The following is a 22,376-nucleotide window of genomic DNA, read 5'->3' on the forward strand; positions in this document are numbered from 1 at the left end:
TCAAATTTATCAGTGTCTCACAAAAAATGACCACTATTGGAAATAGCAATGATGGCTGCACACTGTATAGTTGTGAATTTCTATCCACTGCTCAATGTCTTCAATATACAATGGAGTTCATCATTCTATTATTTGTATTACATAGGAACGGGTAAAGAGAAACCTTCATATGAGTTGTTGGCTTTGGCCACTGTAGTAATGTTAATAGCTGCTGGCTGGGATGACAAACTGATCTGTAAGTTAACCCAAGACATAGTTTAGGTTAAAAGGTAGCAGTTAGTATGTTAGTGAAACCAACAAATGTGATGCTCAAAAAAAAATTAATTAATTATTGGTTGTGGCGACAGACTGATCTGTAGCTTATGCCGGGGGGTTGGGGGGTCGGTAATTATGTCACGTTATAGCCGCCATACGGTTTGCAGTCACGTGTAACATGTTTCCTGTTTCACTGGTCAAAGCCGATGATCTGTACCCCACACATCCTTCTATATCCCATACAAATTTCTCAGAGAGAGAGAGAGAGAGAGAGAGAGAGAGAGAGAGAGAGAGAGAGAGATGTACGCAAATGTTGTATCTTACATTACTTGCAACGGACTTCATAACTGTCACTGTAGCATATAGTTGTTGATGACTGAGGACGGGGAGTGGGGGTGGAGAGGAAGGGAGGAGGACAAGTAAGGTGGACAGACGAATGGCCTGCTTATGCAATGAACTGTAAGACTGTGCATATTTGGGATCAACACTACTGAAGGGGAAGCAAATTTTGAACATTTGCTGTAAAAATTATCCACAAAATTTTATTGCCTGTTTTACATTTGAAATACTGCAATACACTGTGTGTGTGTTTCACTTTAGAGTATATTCTTATTGACAGAGTAACATTCCAATTGTAATTCCATAAGCAATGTATATAGGTGGTCATTGTGTAATGGAAGTTTTGGTGATGACACAATCCAATATCTCCTGGAGTTCTTCCTCAATACCTCAAAGACGGTATTATATTTACATCCCTATGCCCACAAATGGGGAGCAATTGTTAAATGTTGCAAGACATGTTGGATATTGAAACCAAGTACGTTACCACTGGGCTAGTACGGTTCCTGTATCCCATGATATCCACGTGCAATGATTTTGTTTTGACACCCCTGCCCTTGCCCTTACCCTTCCCAAACTGTATCCTGGCATTTAATCTACTGGCCTCGGTGTCACCTTTCATTTCCCTGTTGCCACAACTACAGGGAGTTAATTTCGACAGCATGCACACTACATCTCATATTTAACACAAGCTGACTGGGTTTTCTTTTCTCCCCCCCCCCCCCCTTTTCACTGTGCATCTGAGGGGGATCACAGTACTTCAGGAGGGAGAGCGGGAGCAGATTATGCTTCACAATATGGCCAAAACAATAGCACTAACAAAACTTGGGCCACTGACTACATTTTAACACTTTACTTCTCTACAATAACAGACATCGTATGCTAAATCTCATGATTAATCACCACACAAACTACACTAAAACTGAGTATGAAAACAGAGAAATACAGCCTATCCAACAAAAACAAAGAGAGGAAATCGCAAGGGGTTGGGGTATTAAGAGATTATGCATATTTCAAGTTAATGAACATACATACTGTACCCTGGAATTTGTTTCTTGCATATTTTGTATCAGGAAATATGAAATGTGGCACAAAAACACTTCATTATTGCAAATAGTTGCACCCTATGTTAAGCGGCTCATACATCAGAACATAAACCCTCACATCAAGAAAGAGATAAAGCAATATATCAAAAGTGACCTTGAATTTATAAGATATCATCTGTATCCTCCAGTTCCAGTGATGTAAAATGGAAATGTAATGTTATCTTTAAGACAAATGCATATGAGGACCAATGAAATACAGGAAAAAGCACTACACTAAAATTTCTGAGAAACAGCACACAAACAAAACCTGAAGAATCAACTTGCATATCTCCAATGGAACTGGCTTCAAAATGAGTCTCAGTGGTGATAAATACTGTATTTCTTACTGATTAGAATGTCACAAGCTTACAACAAAATCTTACAAATCAATGAAATTTCGAAAAGAGTTATTACTTTATCTTATTTTATAATTTTTTTCATACAACATCAAATAATGGTGACAACACTCCAAAAGAACAACAATTTAACAAATTCATGGTCGCCTATTTTAAATATAACTATGTTTAGCTTCTGACAAAATTATTACTTGGTGTGTTTTCAGTATGACAACAAATAATTTTAATTTCTTCAAACAATTAAAATATTATATGCAAGAAAGGCGTTTAGAATTGCGCATAAAACGTAGTTGGGCATCTAATGAGATAGTTCATAATATCTGAATATAAAGCGATGTCTCAAGTAAACAAACCAACTAATTATAATACATATACAAATGAAAGCATTAACAGTCACCTAAATCGTGTGTAGAACACAATGGCCAATGGGCAATCTATATAATTCCCCAACAGAAACATATCACTTGTGATGCATCTCTTCAAAAAAAAAAACAACGCCAGCACACGATACAATCAGTAAAGATTAACAAAACAGCTCCAAATTATCCAAAACAATTGTTGAATTAATACATCAAACGCATCAACATGGGTAACTTCAATAATACCATTAACAATTCCCCCATACGAGTTAAAAAAAGAGTTGCACTCCACTAAACAATTCAGTTATTAACGTTTACATACAAGTTATAATAGCAACGCAACCCTAAGACGCGTTGACGGCTATGCCTTGTTTGTTTACAGAATCGGACAGCAATGAAAATGCTATAAATTCGCATTCAGGGCACCATAACAAAGCAATGGAACATCATTTAGAATATTTCTATTTGATACTAACAATTTCTCTTTCGAATTACATAGAAAAACAAGTCATACGATCACCTGTAATGCATAAAATCATACACAATCATAAGCCCTGTTAATTTTACAAGAGCACGTAAATTAATTTCGTCACTAAATTCCACCATATTTTTATTTCACATGCACAGATTTAGCACTTCCGCATCATTGCTTCCCACATGAAACACCACGAACATCAAACAAATCGGAAGAGTTGTGATTGCTGCTCGAGTGTTTACCATCAACATCCAAACTTCATTTACGCATAACATCACTTTACTGCAGCAATGATGGGTTACAATTACGTTCACCTCAAACAATACTAACTTCTGAAGCGGAGTACATGAAGGTTGCAGGAAATATACACGTTTTCCACCGTATTTTGCTGTAAATAAAAGCTAACCACAACCACAGGTGGTCTCCGCTTTATAGGGGAAGCTTGCATTATATAACAATTTTTACACCAGTACTTCACTCTGCTGCATTTTAAGCACCTTCGAAGATCGTATTACGGTGTAAATTATCGGCACTTCTGACCTACATTCTATATAAACACAGTAAAATTAAATACTAGTGTTTTAGGTTATAGTTACTTACAGTTATAATCCAGAGATTATAGTATTTTGTTATAGTCTCTTTGAAGTTGGTCCTTAGCATCGCGTATTGAAGCGCCTCCACAGCGACTATAAATTGGGAACTGTTTGGCGGCCATGTTAAGTGAAAACTACCGCGAAGATCAAAATATGATGTTTCAAGCCATGCGTTTGTTTGGTATATACCGTGAAATATGACGTATTGTAATTTATGAATAGCTAATGAGACAGGAAACCGAAATTACCCTCGGGCAAGGACCACCAACAGAATGAACCACCTCTTTTCCAATAAACTGTTTTTCCCTTCGTTTTCTACAAACAAGTACTGAAACAGAAATTGACTACTCAACTACTGTGACTTCATATGGCTAGAACGAGGGGAGATATCAGGCCAGCAACTTCATGCGTACATCTCCGAACTAGCTTGAGTCCATAAATTCGAAAGGTACCGTTTTTCCATTAACAACATTCGTTATACGTATGTAGTCGTCCTTGCTACGGGAAGTTGGACTGCATTTCTCGACAATAGAAAACATATATGAGTGTTTTGTTGTAGCGTGCAAAAAGTTTTCTTATATTTCGTAATTATTTGTAGTTAAAAGAAGTTAAAATTTTACGTTTCACATAATTTTTACATTGCACCCTCTAGTTGCAATTTCCTTTCACGAGAAGGTACTTGAGATTTTTAATATTAAACGGAAATTTCGTTGTCAGCCATGTCAAATATCTCGTGTCAATTTCTTAACGACTTATGAAAAAATTACAGGAAATTAGTAGCTGTATAGTTTTTCTCAGGGCACGTATTTGATGTTATAATTGTGAACAGACAAGTTTTGAATTATTTTAAACTCATTGTTGGAATCCTGGCGCAGTTTCATTCTCAGATGCATATTAAAGCTATTAAAACAGTGTGCCAGGTTGTGGAACGACTGACAAAAATAACAGTAATTCTGCGCTTGCTTGTCTCTCCCGACGTATCTAAAGATCTATATCAGTGGTTGTGTGCGATTCTGTCGAAGATAATCACATTGCGGGTCGGATATTGTGTAGGTGTGGTGAATCAATAGTCACTAAGCTTTCAGTCCAGTAATAATAATAAAGCATTTTTTTTTTTCATTGTCGTGGATAAGAAATAATTGGTAGATTTATACCTATTTCCGTTTGGGATAGGAAAATAGTTTTAGTTTCATAATTTACAATATTACTATAGTTTATGAGAAATTGTAAATTCGATAAGTACACTGAAATGAGATAAACATTGTTTATGCATCCGGTTTACCTACTGCACCCTCGTTTTACTAGTTTTGACAATCTGTTCGTTTAACAAATCATCTGTATTACACCAAGGAGGTTCAGCAGTTTCAGTTGGTCCTACTGCATTGGTTGACAAAATGGTGTACGAATTTTGAAGCACAAAATGTGCGGAGAAATGACATAGAAATGTGGCCCTTGACCACATTGGGCATGAAGTTTAATTTGTGCACTGACCTATCCAAAAGAAGGCAAACACTAGTTTAAAACTGCGTTCATAACCTACTTCTGATTTAAGATTTATCACTGTTGAAGGTAATCTCTAATTAAATATGTGCTATTGAATATATGCACGTAAAAACATTTTCATTTAGTTACGCGCATGACAGAATCTTAGTAATAGCCCAAGATTTCAATAACTGTCAACAAATTCCGTTTGTATCGAAGCGGTATGTAGTTTTGAGTTTTAACCCAGTTAAGTTAAATTCTGTTTTATATTTGTGCACTCTAAGTAGTATGTGTCTCCTCAACGTCAAAGCTTTTCCAATTTTGCCCAGCCTACTAGTTGGTTCGGAATAAATTCATAACACAGCTTGACTTGGTTCTGGCATTTTTTTATATTTAAAGAGTAAAAATTTGTCTGTCATAATGTTACAGAACACAGTACATTGTAGCCTAATGTGAAGTATCTGTAGTTGTTTTCAAACTTAGCTTTAGCCATCTGATTTTAAAAGTGCCAGTGTCAGGAGCGTCACATATTTAATTTCCAGTCTACACCACTATGATGAAATGATATTCAGGTCTAGTTACATACTTTTGAAGGTTTCTGTGTTATCTTTCAGCTTGTACACTAGAATTCAGAACTTTGAACACATTATAGCATTAACAGAAACATTTACCAAGTTGTGACATGGTCATGGATTAAAACAGTGGTCCAGGAAGTGTAGAATGAATTTGTTTTATTTCCGGCAATGATCCAAATCTTTTGGACCTTAGACTACCAGTTTTTATCAGCAGTGGCCATATTCAGATCTTTTTAATAACATGCACTAATATAATAAAGCCATAGTGGCATCGTTAAAAAATATACACAAAATCATCTTGTTATCATTGCACATATTTAAACTATGGTGTAAAGTAGGCCACAGCTTTGGCAGAGTCATACTGTTCCTGTTGGTACTGGTAGTGATAGAGACGGTACGACTCTGCCAGTTAGATAAGTTTTGTGATAATGACAGAAATAAAAGAAATTAATTGGCAGAAGTACTTGATTAGTGATATACTATGTAGAAATGGGGAATTTGTTGGATTAATTTACACTGGAAGAGTGTAGTATACTGATGTTATATGTGATTAGCAGTAAACAAAGTGAAATGTCAACAATTCTTAGAAGGATAATGCCTGAGTTGATGAAATTGAACACATTTTAAAGCCATGAAATTTAGATATAGGTTTAATATAAGAAAGGAGTGCAAAAATGTATTAGTAAGAAAGTATAAGAATAATAATGTTTAAGCAACATATTTGCATTTAAATTAATATTAAAATCAAATGTGGAGACAATTACTAGAGGAAGGTCCCAAAAGAAAATTGATCATTTCATAATATTACAGTTTTAAACCATTTGAGATGTGAGACTCAGCAGTCATTCTGAGGTTAGGTAAACTTCTGCAAATGAATAGAAGATGAGATGACTGAAACAAAAGGTTTCTCCTCTAGTTAAACTGTTGAAAACATCATTAATGAAAGTGTATTAACTTTTATGCTGTTTGTTGTATAAATTGGTTAATGAATTATTGTAGGAAATTTGCAAAATTCAGTAGTATATTTTGGTATGAGATAGTCAATTATTATGACATTTGCAGGGGGTTTGAGCCCCCCCCTCTCCCCCACTCAGTTGAGTAAGTGCCTTCACACATCCAGCAGAGCACTTAATTCTTCACATGTCGAATCACTGGAATAGTAAAAATCTTCACATAAATGTCAAGACCATTTCCAGCAGTATGCCAGATGTCATCCTTAGTCGCATAGTTGAGGTTACAGTCCAAATTATTTACTCTTGGACTTAACCCTTTCCCATTTCCCAAATGTGAGCTTGTGCTCTGTCTCTAATGAGTTTGCCGATTCTGCCATTCAGATCAAACCGCATTTGGGGTGATAACATGGAAACAAATCAAATTTGTGGTTTCTGGCATGGCCCGAGGAAGTGTTACTGGCCATCTGCTGTCGCTAATCTGCATAAACGATTTAGGAGACAATCTGAGCAGCTGTCTTAGATTGTGTGTTGATGATGCTGTCATTTACAGTCTAAGAGCAAAATGATAACACAGTAAATACCTGTGTGGTGTTAAAAGTGGCAGATACCCTAAACAATAAAAAGTGTTAGCTGCTAATGAATACTTAAAAAGAAATTGTGAAATTTCAATCACATGGTAAATGACACTAATTTAAAGCATGTTGATTCAACTTAATACATAGTGGGTGCAGTTACGAACAGTTTCAGTTTAAACCATCACATAAAACATGTTATGGAGAAGGCAAACAACAACACTACATTTTATTGCCAAAACACACACAAAAGCAAAAAATGTGCTAAACAGACTTACTACAGTAAGATTCTCTCCCATATTCTGGAGAATTGGCGCATGACAAATTGACAGTGAACATCCAAAAAGTTCAAGGTAGGACAGCTCAATTTGTATTCTCGAAAACTGGGCATGTAGTGGATATAATATGTTAGATGAAATGGCAGTCATTAAAACAAAGGCATTTTTTTGTTGAGGCAAGATCTTTTCACAAAATGTCAATTACCAACTTTCTCCTCTGAATTCGAAGTTAATTTCCTGGCATCCCACTTACATAGAGGGAAATTAGCGTTGTAATAAAATAGAAGAAATCGAAGGTTGCATGCAAAGATTTAGGTGTCCATTTTTCCCACGCGCAGTCCGATAGTGGAATGTTAAAAACAGTCTGAAAGTGGTTCTATGGACCCTCTGCCCAGCACTTGGTGAATTGCACAGTAGTCATGTATATGTAGATGTCTTTTGTGGCAGTCATTGATCATGAACATAATAGTCTTAAATTATTTACTCATATCACTTTTAATCGTGGGTTGTGTCAAATAGCATTGTTCGGAAGACTTGAAACTCTCAAAGGAAACCATCAAAACATTCAAATACTACCTTTGTGTTAAACAATGGAAAGTCCAGGATGTAATAATGACAAGTCAGATACAGTGGTGATGTGTTTTTGAGTAGTGCTTACGTGAATCTGGCTCATCATCTCCTCTGTATGGTGAATATTACCTTTGTGTTAAGCTATGTGTAAGGAAAGCTTTCGACAGTGTTAGCTGAAATGCATTCTTTGAACATTTGAAGTTACCAGAGATAAAGTTAATCTACAGCTACTATGGAAAGCACACTGCAGTTAAGAGTTGAAATATGTTAAAGGGAGGCAGTAATTCAAAAAGGAGTGACAGGATCAGCCTATCCTTCATGTTACTCAATCTGCCCCTAGAGCAAGCAACAAAGGAAAACAAAGAGCCATTTTGGAAAGTTCAAGGAGGAGAATTCCAAACTTTATGGTTTGCCTTTGACTTATAATTGTTAGAGATGGCGAACGACTTCCAAAAGCTGTGGATACAATTGATAGTGTCTTGAAAAGAGGTTATAAGATGAAAGTCAATAAAAGGGGAAGTGGAGAGCATCCTAATTAAATCAAATGGTGCGAAGGGAATTTGATTAAGGAATTCGTTACTTAAAGCAGCTAAAGTGTTTTGGAATTTGGAGATGGTCATAGTAGAGATGGCATAAAATGCGGGAAGCCAATATGTAGAAAAGTATTTCTGAACAAGATACATTTGTTAAAAATTTAATATAAATATGAGAGTTATGAAGTTTTTATAAAAGTATTTGTCTTGAGGTAGTGTTGTAGAGAAGTGAAACACAAATGATAAACAGTTCAGACAAGAAGAGAGTAGAGGCTCTTGAATGAGAAAAAGGAAGATTTGATAACGCACATTTTGAGGCATAGAAATAATTAATTTGGCAATAGAGAGATGAGCAGAGGGTAAAAATTCCCAAGTGAGGCCAAGGCTTAACTACAGCATGCAAGTTCAAATGGATGTAGGTTGTGATAGTCATATAGACATGAGGAGATTTGTACAATAAAGGAAATCTGCATCAAACCAGTCATATTTCTGAATATCACAGTAATGATAATGATAATGATAATAATAATAATAATATGTATTTTATGTAATATCATTTTGTATGAAAATACTACAGCCAAATGCTGAATGGTGGGATCATAACTCATACCTTGATGTTGGCTAGCCGAGTTAGTATTCCATGTTGAATGATGTCGACAAGATCTTAAAATTAACTCTTTTTGCTTGGCTATACTGTCAGGCTATCACCATGTTACTGTCTACATCTGTAGTCTACAAACCAATGCGAAGTGCATGAAAGAGGATATGTCTCATTGTACCAGTTATTAGGGTTTTTTTCCTGTTCCAGTCATATACAGAGCACAAGAAGATAGTTGTTTGAATGCCTTTCTGCATGCTGTAATTATTCTAATCGTGTCGTCAAGATCCTTACAATACCTACCTAGGAGGTTGTACTATATTCCTAAAGTCCTCATTTAAAGTTGGTTCTTAAAACTTTGTTAGTAGACTTCTCTGTCTTGAAGAGTTAGCCAGTTCAGTTTCTTCAGCATACCTGTGACACTGTCCCACTTGTCAAAGAAACCTGTGACAGTTCATGCTGCCCTTCTTTGTATATGTTCAATATCCACCATTAGTCCTATTTGGTACGGGTCCCACACACTTGAGCAATATTATAGAGTGGGTTGCACAAGTTGTAGTTGTAAGAGTTTTCTGATTCCAGTTGTGATTTACATTTTTGAACATTTAAAGCAAGTTGCCAATCTCTGCACCACTATATCATCTTATCAAGATCTGGCTGAATATGTATGCAGCTTTTTTCAAATTGTACTTCATTTCAGATAGCTGCATCATCTGCAAAGAATCTGATCTTACTGTTAAAATTGTCTGCAAGGTCATTAATATACAACATGAACAGCAGTAGCCCTAACACATTTCCATGGGCCACACCCAAAGTTACTTCTACATCTGATGATGACTTCATCTAAGATAATATGCTGGAGTGGAGTGGCTGGCAGTCGGTGAAAATAAGCTGCGTCTGGTCAAGGCCACCACGCGGCCGTGGCGTACGTCCTACCAGTCAGGCAGGAGGGATGAGGTTCTCCTCACTCGCCTCCGCATCGGGCACAGTCCCTTAACGCATGGTTTTTTACTCCGGCGGGAGGACCCCCCCAATCTGCAGTGCTTGTGGCGTCCAGATTACTGTCCGCCACATTTTACTTGACTGTCCTTTATTCTCTGACCAGAGGGCGGTGGTTTCCTTGCCACCGGATTTGCCCTCTATTTTGCAAGACGACGCAACGACTGTGGTTAAGGTCTTACGGTTTTGTGTCCTGTCCAATTTGTTGCCTCGGATTTTAGGGAGAGGATTTTAATGTGCTGCTGGTTTACTTGCTCACACAGGCTTTAGGTAAGAGGTCCGCCAGTCACGATTACCTACTTGTTTCACTTCGATTTCTGTTCTCTTTTCCTTGTGTTTCCTTTCCTTTTTTAGTGTGTTTCTTCTCCTCTTGTTTTGCCTCTGTATGTGAGGATTTGTAACAGCGTCAGGTCTGTGTCTTTTAGCCGTTCTCCTTGTTCGCTGTCCGTCTTCGTCCCTTCACTGCATGTGTTCCTGTTTCTATGCGTTTGGGCGCTGATGACCATGCTGTTTAGCGCCCGAAAACCTCAAACCACACACACACACACAAGATAATATGCTGTGTCCTTTCTACCAAAAGTTCTTGATCCAGTCACAAATTTCACTTGATACACCATTTGATTGTAATTTTGACAAGCATAGGTATGGTACTGAGTCAAATGCTTTTCGGAAATCAAGAAGTGCTGCATCTACCTGACTGCCTTTGCTTTATTCCAGCTACTTGGCATGGTTTTTTGTCCGAGGGGTCTACAATACACTGTAGTTGGAAGTGAGCCCAAAGCAGCAGCAAATTCAGTGTAGGCTCTGATAGGGATTGCTTCAGACCCTGGAATTTTGTTCAGTTTTAATGATTTCTGCTGTTTCTTAACACCATTCACATTAATACTGATTTTATTCATCTTTTCAGTGGTACGAGGATTAAATTGGGGCAATTCTCTTGTTTTTTCTTTTGGAAAAACGTATTAATTAATTAATTAAAAACAGAGTTAAGCATTTCAGCTTTTGCTTTGCTACCCTCAATTTTAGTTCTTGTCTCATTCCTTAAGGACTGGACACTAATTTTGGTGCTACTAATAGTCTTTACGTACGTCCAGAATTTCTTTGGGCTAGTCATTGAAGGCTTCACACATTGCTCTCTGACAGCCAAACGTGTTTCGTTCAGCATCTGTTAATAGTCCTATGCTTTGTTTTACACCTCTAATGCAGTAGTCTCTGCTTCTTTAGAAGTTTCTTTACAGTGACTGTATACCATGGAGGATCCCGCCCATTATGAACTGTTCTACTGGGTACATATCTATCCAGTGTGTGGTAAACTATTCTTTTAAACTTGCCTCGTAGTTCCTCTACATGCTCCTTCCCTATGTTGAAAGTTTCAAGCTCCTCATTGAGATATGACACTATTGAGTTTTTATGTAGTTTGCCGTACATGTATATCTTTCTGGTTGTTTCAGTTGTCCTTTGTACTTTGGTAATCATTGTTGCCACAACCGCGTCATGGTCACTGATACCAGTTTCGTTGTGGACATCCTCAAAGATGTCAGGTCTGTTTGTTGCCATTGGAGCTAATATAATTCCATCAGAAGTGGAGTTCTGAACTATCTTTTGAGGTGGTGTTCAGAGTAGGCATTTGGTAATGTTTCACTGGATGTCTTGTCACGCCCGCCACTAAGAAAATTCTAATTTCTCCAATTGATTGTTGGATGATGGGTCTCCATCAATGACTTCAGTATGATTCAGGAACGTACATACAAGTGAGCTGTGGTTTTGTGCAAAGTTTTTGGTTACATCAGGAGGTGAGTGTGGTGGATGATAGAAGGATCCGGTTACCAGTTTATGCCCATCCCTGATACTGAGCCTTGCCCAAACAATGTCACATGCAGCTTGAATTTTCATCTCAATGGATTTGACCTTTTTGTCTACTGCGACAAATACACCCTCTTCATTCTGCATTAGCGTATCCTTTCAATATACACTTACATTTTCCCAAAAAATCTCATTGCTGTCAATTTTATGTTTCAACCAGCTTTCTATACCTAGTATTATGTGAGTGCCATTGCTTTTCAAGAGCACTTCAAACTCTGGCACTTCGTTACGAATGCTTTGGCAGTTAACTACTTAGAATTTTAATACATCATACATTGGAGGCATTTCTTTTGTTCTTACACTGATACTTCTGGGCTTCCTACAGCTATCATTATCTGTGTTGAATGGAGAGTCACCGAATCTAAAAAGAAAAAGAAAAAAAAGCACCTTGTGTGCACCCCACACAGGCAGCCACCTGGGTAGCAGCCTATGTTGTTTATTTCACAGTTGAATCATCATCAACCCTATGGCACAGGAAGTAGCAGCTTAGCTCATCACAGGACCTTCAAAGTCTGGTTGTCTTTCCATACAACTCAGAACCAAAGGACCATGATTAGTTCTGGGGACAATGCTGCAATTTATGAGCTTCGTTGAAACTCCTTGTGTAAGGGTGGTCTTCTCAGCCTTCAATGCCAGTCGCTGGAATGATCGAAGTATGACCTTTGAGCCTGGGTGATAGGCATCATTTGTCCCAATATGCGGCACAATCTGCGGTTGGTTGCACCCTATTGCCTGAGTGACTGCTGGAATAGCCTCATCAACGTCTTGAATGAGGCCAGCAGGCATACACACTGAGTGCATCTGATGTCTTATCTTGTCCCATGCTGCCATTTCCCTAAGGGATGCCATCATTCACTGTCCTTTAGAATTGACGACAATTAATAGACCCCTGCCCTTTTTTGTTTGTCTCCTCCAGACACCAGACAAAACAGGTGAAATGACCCCCACTGGCTTAGTTTTAGAATCAGTGAAAGACAGTGCCTCAAATTTGTTGGTTAGGGGATCGGTACAACACCCTGAATCCCCCTGGTCCCCTGCCGACTTGTACAGAACACCTAGATCTACCATTAAAACGCCACTCACAGTCAAGCGGATGAGTACTGACAGATCCTATTTTCTGCAGAGGAGACAGAATACACACAAGAGGGTAATACTTTAGGTACTGTTGGTTCCGGTACCACAGATGCAGGACTCTAGGGAGCTCAATACACACATTCTCAGCAGCTGCCAATCATTTGACAGTAGTCAGGAAGATTTCCAGCTGCTTACGAACATCAGCCAACTCGTCCCATGCGAGAGCAGCATTGACAGTGGGGCTGCATTTTGGCTGGTGCAAGGTATTGCAGAACAGTGAACAAATAACTTTAAACGAACCCTGCTGAATATCTTTTAATCTGTTGAGGAAAAATGGAGAGAGAGAGAGAGAGAGAGAGAGAGAGAGAGAGAGAGAAATTATTATTAATTCCCTATAAAAACTGAAGCAAATACACAAAATGAGATTTCTGTTAATCCCCTTTTGTGAGACAAATTGACTTGTATTCAAGAGAAATAAGGTTCAGTAATCTGACTCAGATTTTACCTAAACAGCCTTCTCTCTCTCTTGTACCTTTTCATGTTTTCTTCCATTATTGATAATCCGTTGAGTATGATTTAGTCTGAATGCTTGTACTAAAGATAATTACTCAGCACATAAACACTTTGCCACACTACAACAATATTAGTGGCTTGTTGGGCTCTTCCACAAAAGTAGGACATCATTGTTTGTAGATGTCAACCAAGTGCACCTACTATTGGTTTTCTGATAATGATGTAAATGTAGGTAGAAACTTTTTGTATTAATTTTATCTGCACAACTTGCAAAAAGTGTTATATTCACAAAAGTTGTTCAAAGTGGCATCACCTAAGTTCTGAAGTGGCGTGAGCTTGTTGCACAATACTTTTCACATGATCCAAGAAGAAAAGAATAGTCAAGTCAAATTAGGCAAACATGCTGGCCACATGACCACTTAAATGTTGATAGAGGTTGAAATATTGTGAACTAAGTACATAAAAAATCAGTTTATTACATCATTCAGATGATGATTCCTAGACTGTTGCTGTATGCTGGTGGTAGCATTATCTGACCATCTTTTATGCTTCATAACTATCATTTTCAGACAAGATTTCCTCTTAGATTAGTGCATTACTGAGCTTGCTAATCTCTCATAGATCGATCATCAGCATCAACCATCACTACCTTCGAGGTAATGCCAAGCATTAAGGTGCTTATAGTATTTTGTTCACAGCTTTAAGAGGCTGAACCAGGTATTTAGTGATGTTTTTCAAGTGCACTGTAACGACTCCTTTTCTTACTAGGCTAATTACTGTTTAGCTCTACAGGGCCATTATACTGAAATGTTTCCCCACACCACCTAGTATTGTCTTTCTATTTGTGTGAGTAACTGTATGTTCACTGTTGTGGGTAAATACATACAGCGTACACACGGCGGTGTGTGAAACTGATGGCGATTACACGCTTCCGCTGTTGTAGAAATCTGCTCCAGATGCTGCAGATACCGTGTTGAGCTGAAAGTGGTAACCAAAATACGGAGAAATATTCTTCGGGGGTCTGTTGCATAGCAATCAGATTGCTTTCAGTTCTGAGAAATGTCCAGTTACTATTGTGGATTTGAATGATCCATGAAGTGACTTCTTTTCCGAAGAAAACATCGAACTATTTCACTAGAACTGAACGCTCCCGTCGGAACTGTTCTCAACTAGTGTTTATTAGTAAATCACAATAGCAGTACATCACTGGGTGTATAATAAGACGTACCTTCTTGAAATGAACAATATTTTATTGTTCTATTAACTGATTTTCTTCCATATGCACTTATATTTTACAATGTGAATCAAAAACTCGCAATGGCATCAATTTTTTACATCACAAGAATGGCTCTCCTCTACTAAAATTACTCTTAACAAGAACAAACAAAAACTATATCCTAAGAATAATTATGTGAGCGCTGTCCGCCACAGAGTAATAAACAATATCTTTGTCTCTCTCTCGCACTGTCACAGCAAGTTACGCTGCATGATACATCATAGCACGTATGCAAGTAAGTGTACCAAGTTCAAGCTAGTAATATTGACTGTGATCTCACAAAGGTTCGTTGGCCCGTTGTAGAGAAATGGTGATAGAAGAGAGCTTGTGTAGAGAAATGGTGGTAGAAGAGAGCAGTTAAGTTTGAAATTGTGGAAAGAGTTTCGGCAACATGGCATTTGATGGAATCTGTTTACAATTACAGCTGCCGTACACACTTATAATGCATTGAACACACTGAATTAGAGATGATTCCTGATGACAGGAGCTATATTGTGGCATTTAGTCCAGGAGACACCAGAAGTATGGAGGACATACCTTGATTCAGGAGTGCTCTGTCACCATGCACAGTCTTTATTACTTGATCAAACCTGGTTGCAAGGTATGTAAATCTCACAGGATTGTGTTCCAGATGTGGCTGTGGCTGTACAAGCATCTCCATGTCTGGATTTTTCCTCAAACCATTACACATAATTTGAGGACAGTGTTGTTGCTGAAGTTACAGGTCATCTGTGGATGTTGTAAGCCTGACTATTCCAGATTGGGTGCTCACCTGCAGGCAGTGGTGGGCAAACAGCTGATGCTTGGACAATCAGTCAGTCAGGCATGTGAGTGCTTGTACCAAATGGGACAGCGTTGCAAGAGCCTGACATATGCAAAAATTTGGAGCATACCATCTGATCAAAAGTATCTGGACATCTATTAGTGTACATTAATATGGGATGTGTCTGCCCTTCAATTTTATGAAGACTTGAACTTTGTTGGGGACACTTTCAGTGAGGTCTCTGAATGTCTGTGGAGGAATGGCTGCCCACTCTTTCTCAAGAGTTGAAATCAGAGAAGGTAGGCATGTGGGACACTGGGGTCTGGAGTGAAATTGACGTTTTAACTCGTCACAGAGGTGTTACATCGGTTTCGGGTCAGGACTCTGATTAGGCCAGTCCATTTCAGGGATGGTGTTATCCTCAAACCACTGGCTCACTGCTGCTTTATGAAAGGGTGCATTTGTCATGCTGATACAGTCAGTCATTCTCTCTGAGCAGTTCCTCTACTCTATGCAGTACACAGTGCTGTAAAAGGTGTTCATATTTTTCCACCTAAGGGGACCACATCCTGACTATGAAAAACACCCCCATACCATAACACTACGTCCTCTGTACTTCACTTTTTGCACTACACATGATGACAGGTAACATCCTCCAGGCATTCACTGAACCCAAACCCGTCATTTTGATTTGCCACGGTATATAGTGTTGACTCCTCTCTCCAGATTATTTATTTCCAGTCATCCACTGTCCAGTGGCATTGCTCTGTATACCACCTCAAGTGTCACTCGGCATTGGCTACTGAATTGTGTGGGTTATGAGGAGCTGCACGACTATTGTACCCCATTCTTTTTAACTCATTACACACAGTCATTGTGCTAGCTGGACTGCTGGTAGCACTTTGGAAGTCACAGATGATTCCTTCTACTGATTTCATATGGATACCTTTTGTACAGAAAAAAAGAAATCACCATCACTGGACATTATCTGGGGGGTGTTTTTTTTTGCATTTCCACTTCACAGTCAACCCTGATGAATTTGTCACTCAGATGACATCTGACGACTAGTCCATATATGAAGCTACTGATCTCTTCTGGCCACCTATTCTGCTGTTACTAATTCTCTAGTGGCAACACAATACTTTCCACCTCATTTTATACTAGTAGGTCTGCCTCTCATAACTTTCACTTATGGTGTAAAATAGATCTGATGACTCCTTGACATCAAGTTTTTGTTATGGTACATTCGTAATACAGTAGCACCCAAAAAGCCCATTGCCAGCTTGACCTCAGAAGTGGAGTATCTCATGCATTGGGCAACCACGATTGAATGAACTAATGATGTCTTTCATGCATTTGACCATGAGGCAGTGCCTGGTCTGTAATATCTGCCACATGACATGCTAAACTAATCCATTCGCCATAGACATTCCACCAACACATCAGTTAGCTCTCACTTTCCTTTTGAGATATTTTATAAGTTTTTTTTGTTGAAAATCTTATTTAGTGTACCAAAAGCTCTCTGGCTATTTTTATTCTTTTACTGTCCATATTGCTGTTGCAGTCATTTGCCCTATACACAAAAAAATCATCAACTGGTTCCAGGATATCATTGTTAATTTATACTCTCTTCTGTTTTATACACCACAAGAGAAAAAAAAAGGCACCACAAAAGAATTATCCACTTGGGATGGAAACTGGTAGATATGATGTACATGTACAGACAAACAAATGATTACAATTTCAGAAAAACTGGATGATTTATTTAAGAGAAAGAGCCTCACAGACTGAGCAAATCAATAACACATTGACCCACCTATGGCCCTTATGCAGGCAGTCATTCGGCTTGGCATTAATTGATAGATTGTTGGATGTCCTCCAGAGGGATATCATGCGAAATGCTGTCCAATCAGTGCGTTAGATTGTCAGAATCTCAAGCTGGTAGGAAGGCCCTGCCTGTAATGCTCCATATGTTCTCAGTTGAGAACAGGTCAGGCCAACATAGGATTCGGCAAGAATGAAGACATGCAATAGAAACTCTCGCTGTGTGGGGGTGAGCTTCCTTCACCTTGCTGAAATGCAAGCCCAGGATGACTTGCCATGAAGGGCAACAAAATGGAGTATAGAAAATCATCAACGTGCAGTTGTGCTGTCATGGTGCTATGGAAAACAATCAAAAGGATCCTGCTTTGAAAAGAAATGGCATCCAAGACCATCACTTCTGGCTATTGGTCATATGGCAGGTGACAATCAGACACATCTTCATTAATTGTGGAGGCTCATTTTGAAGTGGGATGCGTCTACACTGAAAGTTTGAGCACTATGCTTTATTTTCCACAAATAATTTTGCAATGTCTGCTGTATATACCCTACGCCATAGCAACTTTGTTGTGACAAATATAGTCCAATGCCTTTGGAAGGTCAAGGACCATATATCTAATTCTTCTTTGCTCACTTGCTGCTTTGCCTCTTTCAGAATATTTAAAATAGAATTTCCTAGTCTGTCTTATAACAATTTGCACTGTTTTATGTAAGACCGATCTGACGGTAACTGATCTATAATTTTCAGCATTTGATTGATCCCTGCCTCTATGAACAGACATGATTTTTAACACTACTTAAACCATAGTTAAACTTGTCAGTGATCTCATCCAGAAATCCGAACAGCAAGTAACATAGAATTTTCCTTTATTGTGAATTGTTGTACTAGTAAAAACTGTTGCTATAGTTTGAGACATTCTGTTTAGTAATTCAGTAGCTGTAAGCGATTGATTTCAGTTATAATTGTTCATTATTTACACCTAATGACAAATACTTCGTCTGAGGATAAAAGATGGAGATCTTCAGATTCTAACAATGTTAGAAAAGGGAACTAGGAGAAGACAGCAACTGTAAGTTAGTGTTTGATGAAGTGCTGAACAAAGATCCAATATTATAAGAAAATTTAATTATTTGGAAGACTGGAATGAATGATAGTTGCATCTGACAGACCTCATTACAATACCTTCAGTTTGTAGAAGGCAATCAAGGCAGAATGATGATGCACAGCTTCGAGGGTGTAGTTTGAACTACAGAGTGAGAACAAAATGTGACGCCATTACGTATGAAGTTCCTATGGAGAAAAGCCTTCATGACAGTGTTTGGAATAGCAAGGTGATGATTAATGACAGTTAAAAGATTAATGAAGTTGTGTGTCTCTCCTCGTGATGGAAGGGGTAAGCATGGAAATAGGCCATAGAAAGTTAAGGAAGAAGGAGAAAAGGCAGTTGATAATCGTACTGATTCATTTTAGGGTAGATTAAGTCATTGCAGTAATGACAAAACCAGGATATTTTATCTCCCAAAGGAACTTTCAGTGAAAAAAAATACACAAAATGTTCCAGGAAAAATACCCAAATTGTGACATTTCATGTCAGATGTATAGAACAATAATCAGCATCCAATTCAATGTAGTGCACACACTCTGTGATAAGTGCTGAATGCAAGAGTATCTGAAAATTTAGGTAATGATATGAAGAAACAAGCCTGGAAAGAAATTAATATCACCACCATTGACCACAAGATTCACAAAGTCAAAGCTGAAACTTTTTATTCCAGAAAGAGAAATACGTGTTTAAGAAGGCAAAATTCTAATGAAACCGAAGCAAACTTTGTACTTACGAAGTACCACCATAATTATCTCTCTTGCAAAAGGCGGTTGTTTACTCCATAAAAATTCATCAGCTGTCAAATGGAATTCTGTTGTTCTACACCTTTGTTGTTGTTTTTCTTAATCTCTGTGCGACAGAATTGTTGGACAAGAAAGTCAAACATATTTAATTTTTTATGATTCACGTTCAGGCCAGAATAAGAATTACACTGTTCCAAGTTATCTTAATTATCCTGTGAGTGAACTAAAACTTCTGAAGACAGTGAAAGTAACTTTTCCTATTGGAGGACACTTTCGTGGAGTGTGGTAAGAATATAATTTATAATATAAAAGCAGCTGTAGAAGTACCGATGGGTTAGGTGCGAATAGTGGTTAAAGCTCAATGGAGACCTAAACCTTTTGATGTTGTGATAGCCAATCAAGATTTTATAAAAAATTGTTAATCATTTCTGCAAAAGAAAAATTTGAGAAAGTGCTAAAAAGACCCTTTGGTGGGGTAGTAAAAAAAAAAAATGCTCCGCCTCATTCAACATCGAGAAACTTATAATGTAGCTATCATTTCATTGGTGGTGAGAGCTTCACAGCAACTTCAAGATCAGCAGCCTGGAGAGTACATCTCCTGCTTACTAAGGTAAAATATAAAAATTAAGTAAAATATTATTTTAGGGTAATTTTATATGATAATAATATTAATAATAATAATTTGTTCTTTCAGGCCCTCTGGCAATATCAAAAGAAGAAAAGTATCGGGACCTCCATGTTTTGAAGGAGTGTTGTTTTCAAGAAGCTAGTGTGTTTTACACATACCTTTTACACTAGGCTGAAAAGTGCATGTTGGGACCACTTTATTACATGTTGTTAAAATAGCAAAGATACATTATTTAAAAAGAAATATGTTTATTGTTTCAAATATTGTTTTTCATTACAAAATACTGTGACAAATAACATTGAACAAAAATTAGTTTTACTTGCAATATTTTCTATAATGCTACATAAGAGAGCTAGTTTTTCCCTTGTAATCCACGACATTACTTCAGATATTATGCCAGTAAAACTGCAATTTCGATGTTTAAGGTATCAGCTTATATTAAATATTATGTATATAACGATCCTCCAAATGACGTTAGTATTTATTAATTTTAACCATTACTACCCATGAAATTTGATTTCAATCTTTAAAATTGCTCTCCTGAACAGTATGATTATGTGCTCTTCAAGTAAGTTGTGGAAGAAGCTGGATTTTGTTTTTCTTGTTGGTATACTATATACTTTCTTCTTCTTTCTCTAAATTGTGGAAATGCCTTGGATTCTCTTGATCTCTATCTTTCTATGTAATTTTTAGTTCTTGCCTTGGCTTTATATTATATTTCTTACTATTCGTTTTCTATTATTCTCTGTATTTACAATTCTTTGTTCAATAGGGAAGGCATAATTTTATTTGATACAGAAACCACAATTTTCTGATATTAATCCCAGAACAGCCAAGAGTAATCCCAACTTTGTCTGTCGAGTCTTCTTCTTGAATTGCATCCCAACTGTCAATCACCCAGAGTAATTTTATGTTTATGGCATGTATGTATTCTTGCAAAGGTGATTCAGAAACAATTTCAGTGATTCCTTTGAATTAGACATGTGATGCTGAATGGGAGAGAGACCCTCACTTCTTACTGGGTGAGACATAGGGTTTTCCAACAAGAGAAAAACCACCTCTTAACTGAAAGGTATTTTAAGGCAATCTAATAATGAAAGCATTCACAAGAGAGACAGACAGACCTCCACATGCTTCGATGATTATTGGAGCAGACATGGAGTCAGTCTGGTGCAATTTTATTTAGAGCTCATCTTAGTAAAGTTACCAATGAGTAAAAGTGATAAATGGTGAGTGCCTGAAGCATTATCACACATCATTACAGCCACTCAATCTTTATTCTATTTAGCGGCTGCAGAACTCTTGTCATTTCATGTTGCTAATTTTAAATTTAAGCCCATCTCAGCCGTATACAGTTTAACACTGTGTAACTCTCTTTCTCATCTGAGTCTTGATATGCTTCAAAAAAACGACAGCTCCTATGCAATACGTTGCTAGCTTCTTGCCAACCTGCACTTACTAGGTGGTTTTCTAACATTCCATACCTCAGTCAGCTAAAACGGAACCATTGCAGGATCACTTTGTTCTCTGTCTGTCTGTCTGTCCGTCCGACTGACTGTTGAAAACACTTTTCCTCAGGAACAGATAGGCATATCAAGTTGACATTTATGTCACATACTGGGGCCTATGGTCCCTTGGTGGTGTAAAACATTGAAGCTTGTAAATCAGTGCAATCAAAAGATACATCAAATATTTTAATACTCATGACTAACTTATCAAAACCTATGGGGTATTCCCATTGGCCTAGGACCATGACATTTGGTGAGAAGCAAGTTTTCACAGTATAACCAAAGGAAAAAATTTAAAAACTGTAAATTTGTAATCAAATCAAATGAAAAAAAAAAATATATTTTTGTCATCTGCTATCAGCCTGTATGTTAACATGTCTTTTTTCGGGAACGAGTGGACATTTCAAGTTGTGATTCATGTCACTTGCTAAGGTCTATGGTCTCTTGGCAGTATAATAAATGTTAGCTTCTATCTCAGTGCAGTGAAAATGTATGGCCATTAACATCACATACTTTGGTACAGTCAAACGCACTCATCAAAATCTGTAGGGTACTTCTTGTTGATTTAGTATCAGGAAATTTGGGAAGAAGCAAGGGTTCACAGTACAAGTAAAGAAAAAATCAAAAAACCGTAAATTTGTAAATATACAAGGGCTATTCAGAAAGTAGGGAATGTTTCCGTGTGATGCCACTAGGTGCGCCCAGATCACATATATTATGATATGTGCATGCTCGGCAGCTCAGTTGGCATCCATCCGTGACAGCGGGAATGTCTCTGCGCGTCTGGTTTTTTCGATATTCGAATTTGACATGTGCGCTGCAATCGAAAATCCCGTCAGTTCAGAGGTGCGGTCTGTGATACGGTTTTTGTTGGCAAAAAACCTAAAACCCGTAGAAATTTATTGTGAACTGTCCAAAGTGTATGGTAACAATGTAATGAGTGAATGTTTCGTCTGGAAATGGTGCATTCGGTAACAAAATGGCCAACCAACGTTCATGATGAAGAGAAGAGTGGATGCCCGAGCATTCTGAGTGATGATCTTGTTGCCAAAGTTGATG

At 37.8% G+C, this 22,376-nt stretch overlaps 2 protein-coding genes and 1 long non-coding RNA gene across 7 annotated transcripts in view; 2 read left to right on the plus strand and 1 right to left on the minus strand.

The window, feature by feature from the left end:
• LOC126480709 (bromodomain-containing protein 3-like) overlaps positions 1-3,572 on the minus strand; it is a 102,624-nt gene extending 99,052 nt beyond the window's left edge. For 2 of the 3 annotated variants that reach the window (XM_050103960.1, XM_050103962.1), the window contains exon 1: positions 3,470-3,572. The gene's annotated coding sequence lies outside the window, so the exon portion shown is untranslated. Of the gene's footprint in view, positions 1-3,199; positions 3,404-3,469 lie in introns of those variants that run through there. The other variant, XM_050103961.1, reaches the window with a different exon arrangement.
• Positions 3,573-4,441: 869 nt separating this feature from the next.
• Positions 4,442-22,376, plus strand: part of LOC126480661 (guanine nucleotide-binding protein subunit beta-5) — a 167,062-nt gene continuing 149,127 nt past the window's right edge. The window contains exons 1-2 of one of the 3 annotated variants that reach the window (XM_050103884.1): positions 4,815-5,031; positions 15,173-15,349. In XM_050103884.1, coding sequence (XP_049959841.1) covers positions 15,311-15,349 — 39 coding nt within the window. In that variant the 5' untranslated portion in view covers positions 4,815-5,031; positions 15,173-15,310. Of the gene's footprint in view, positions 4,512-4,814; positions 5,032-15,172; positions 15,350-22,376 lie in introns of those variants that run through there. The other 2 variants (XM_050103886.1, XM_050103885.1) reach the window with 2 other exon arrangements.
• Positions 15,359-20,001, plus strand: LOC126480662 (uncharacterized). Its single transcript, XR_007587447.1, has 2 exons — positions 15,359-19,791; positions 19,876-20,001. It is a non-coding gene; the product is annotated as an uncharacterized LOC126480662 (long non-coding RNA).

The sequence above is a fragment of the Schistocerca serialis genome, chromosome 5 (assembly GCF_023864345.2).
Source record: "Schistocerca serialis cubense isolate TAMUIC-IGC-003099 chromosome 5, iqSchSeri2.2, whole genome shotgun sequence".
Taxonomy (NCBI): Eukaryota; Metazoa; Arthropoda; class Insecta; order Orthoptera; family Acrididae; genus Schistocerca; species Schistocerca serialis.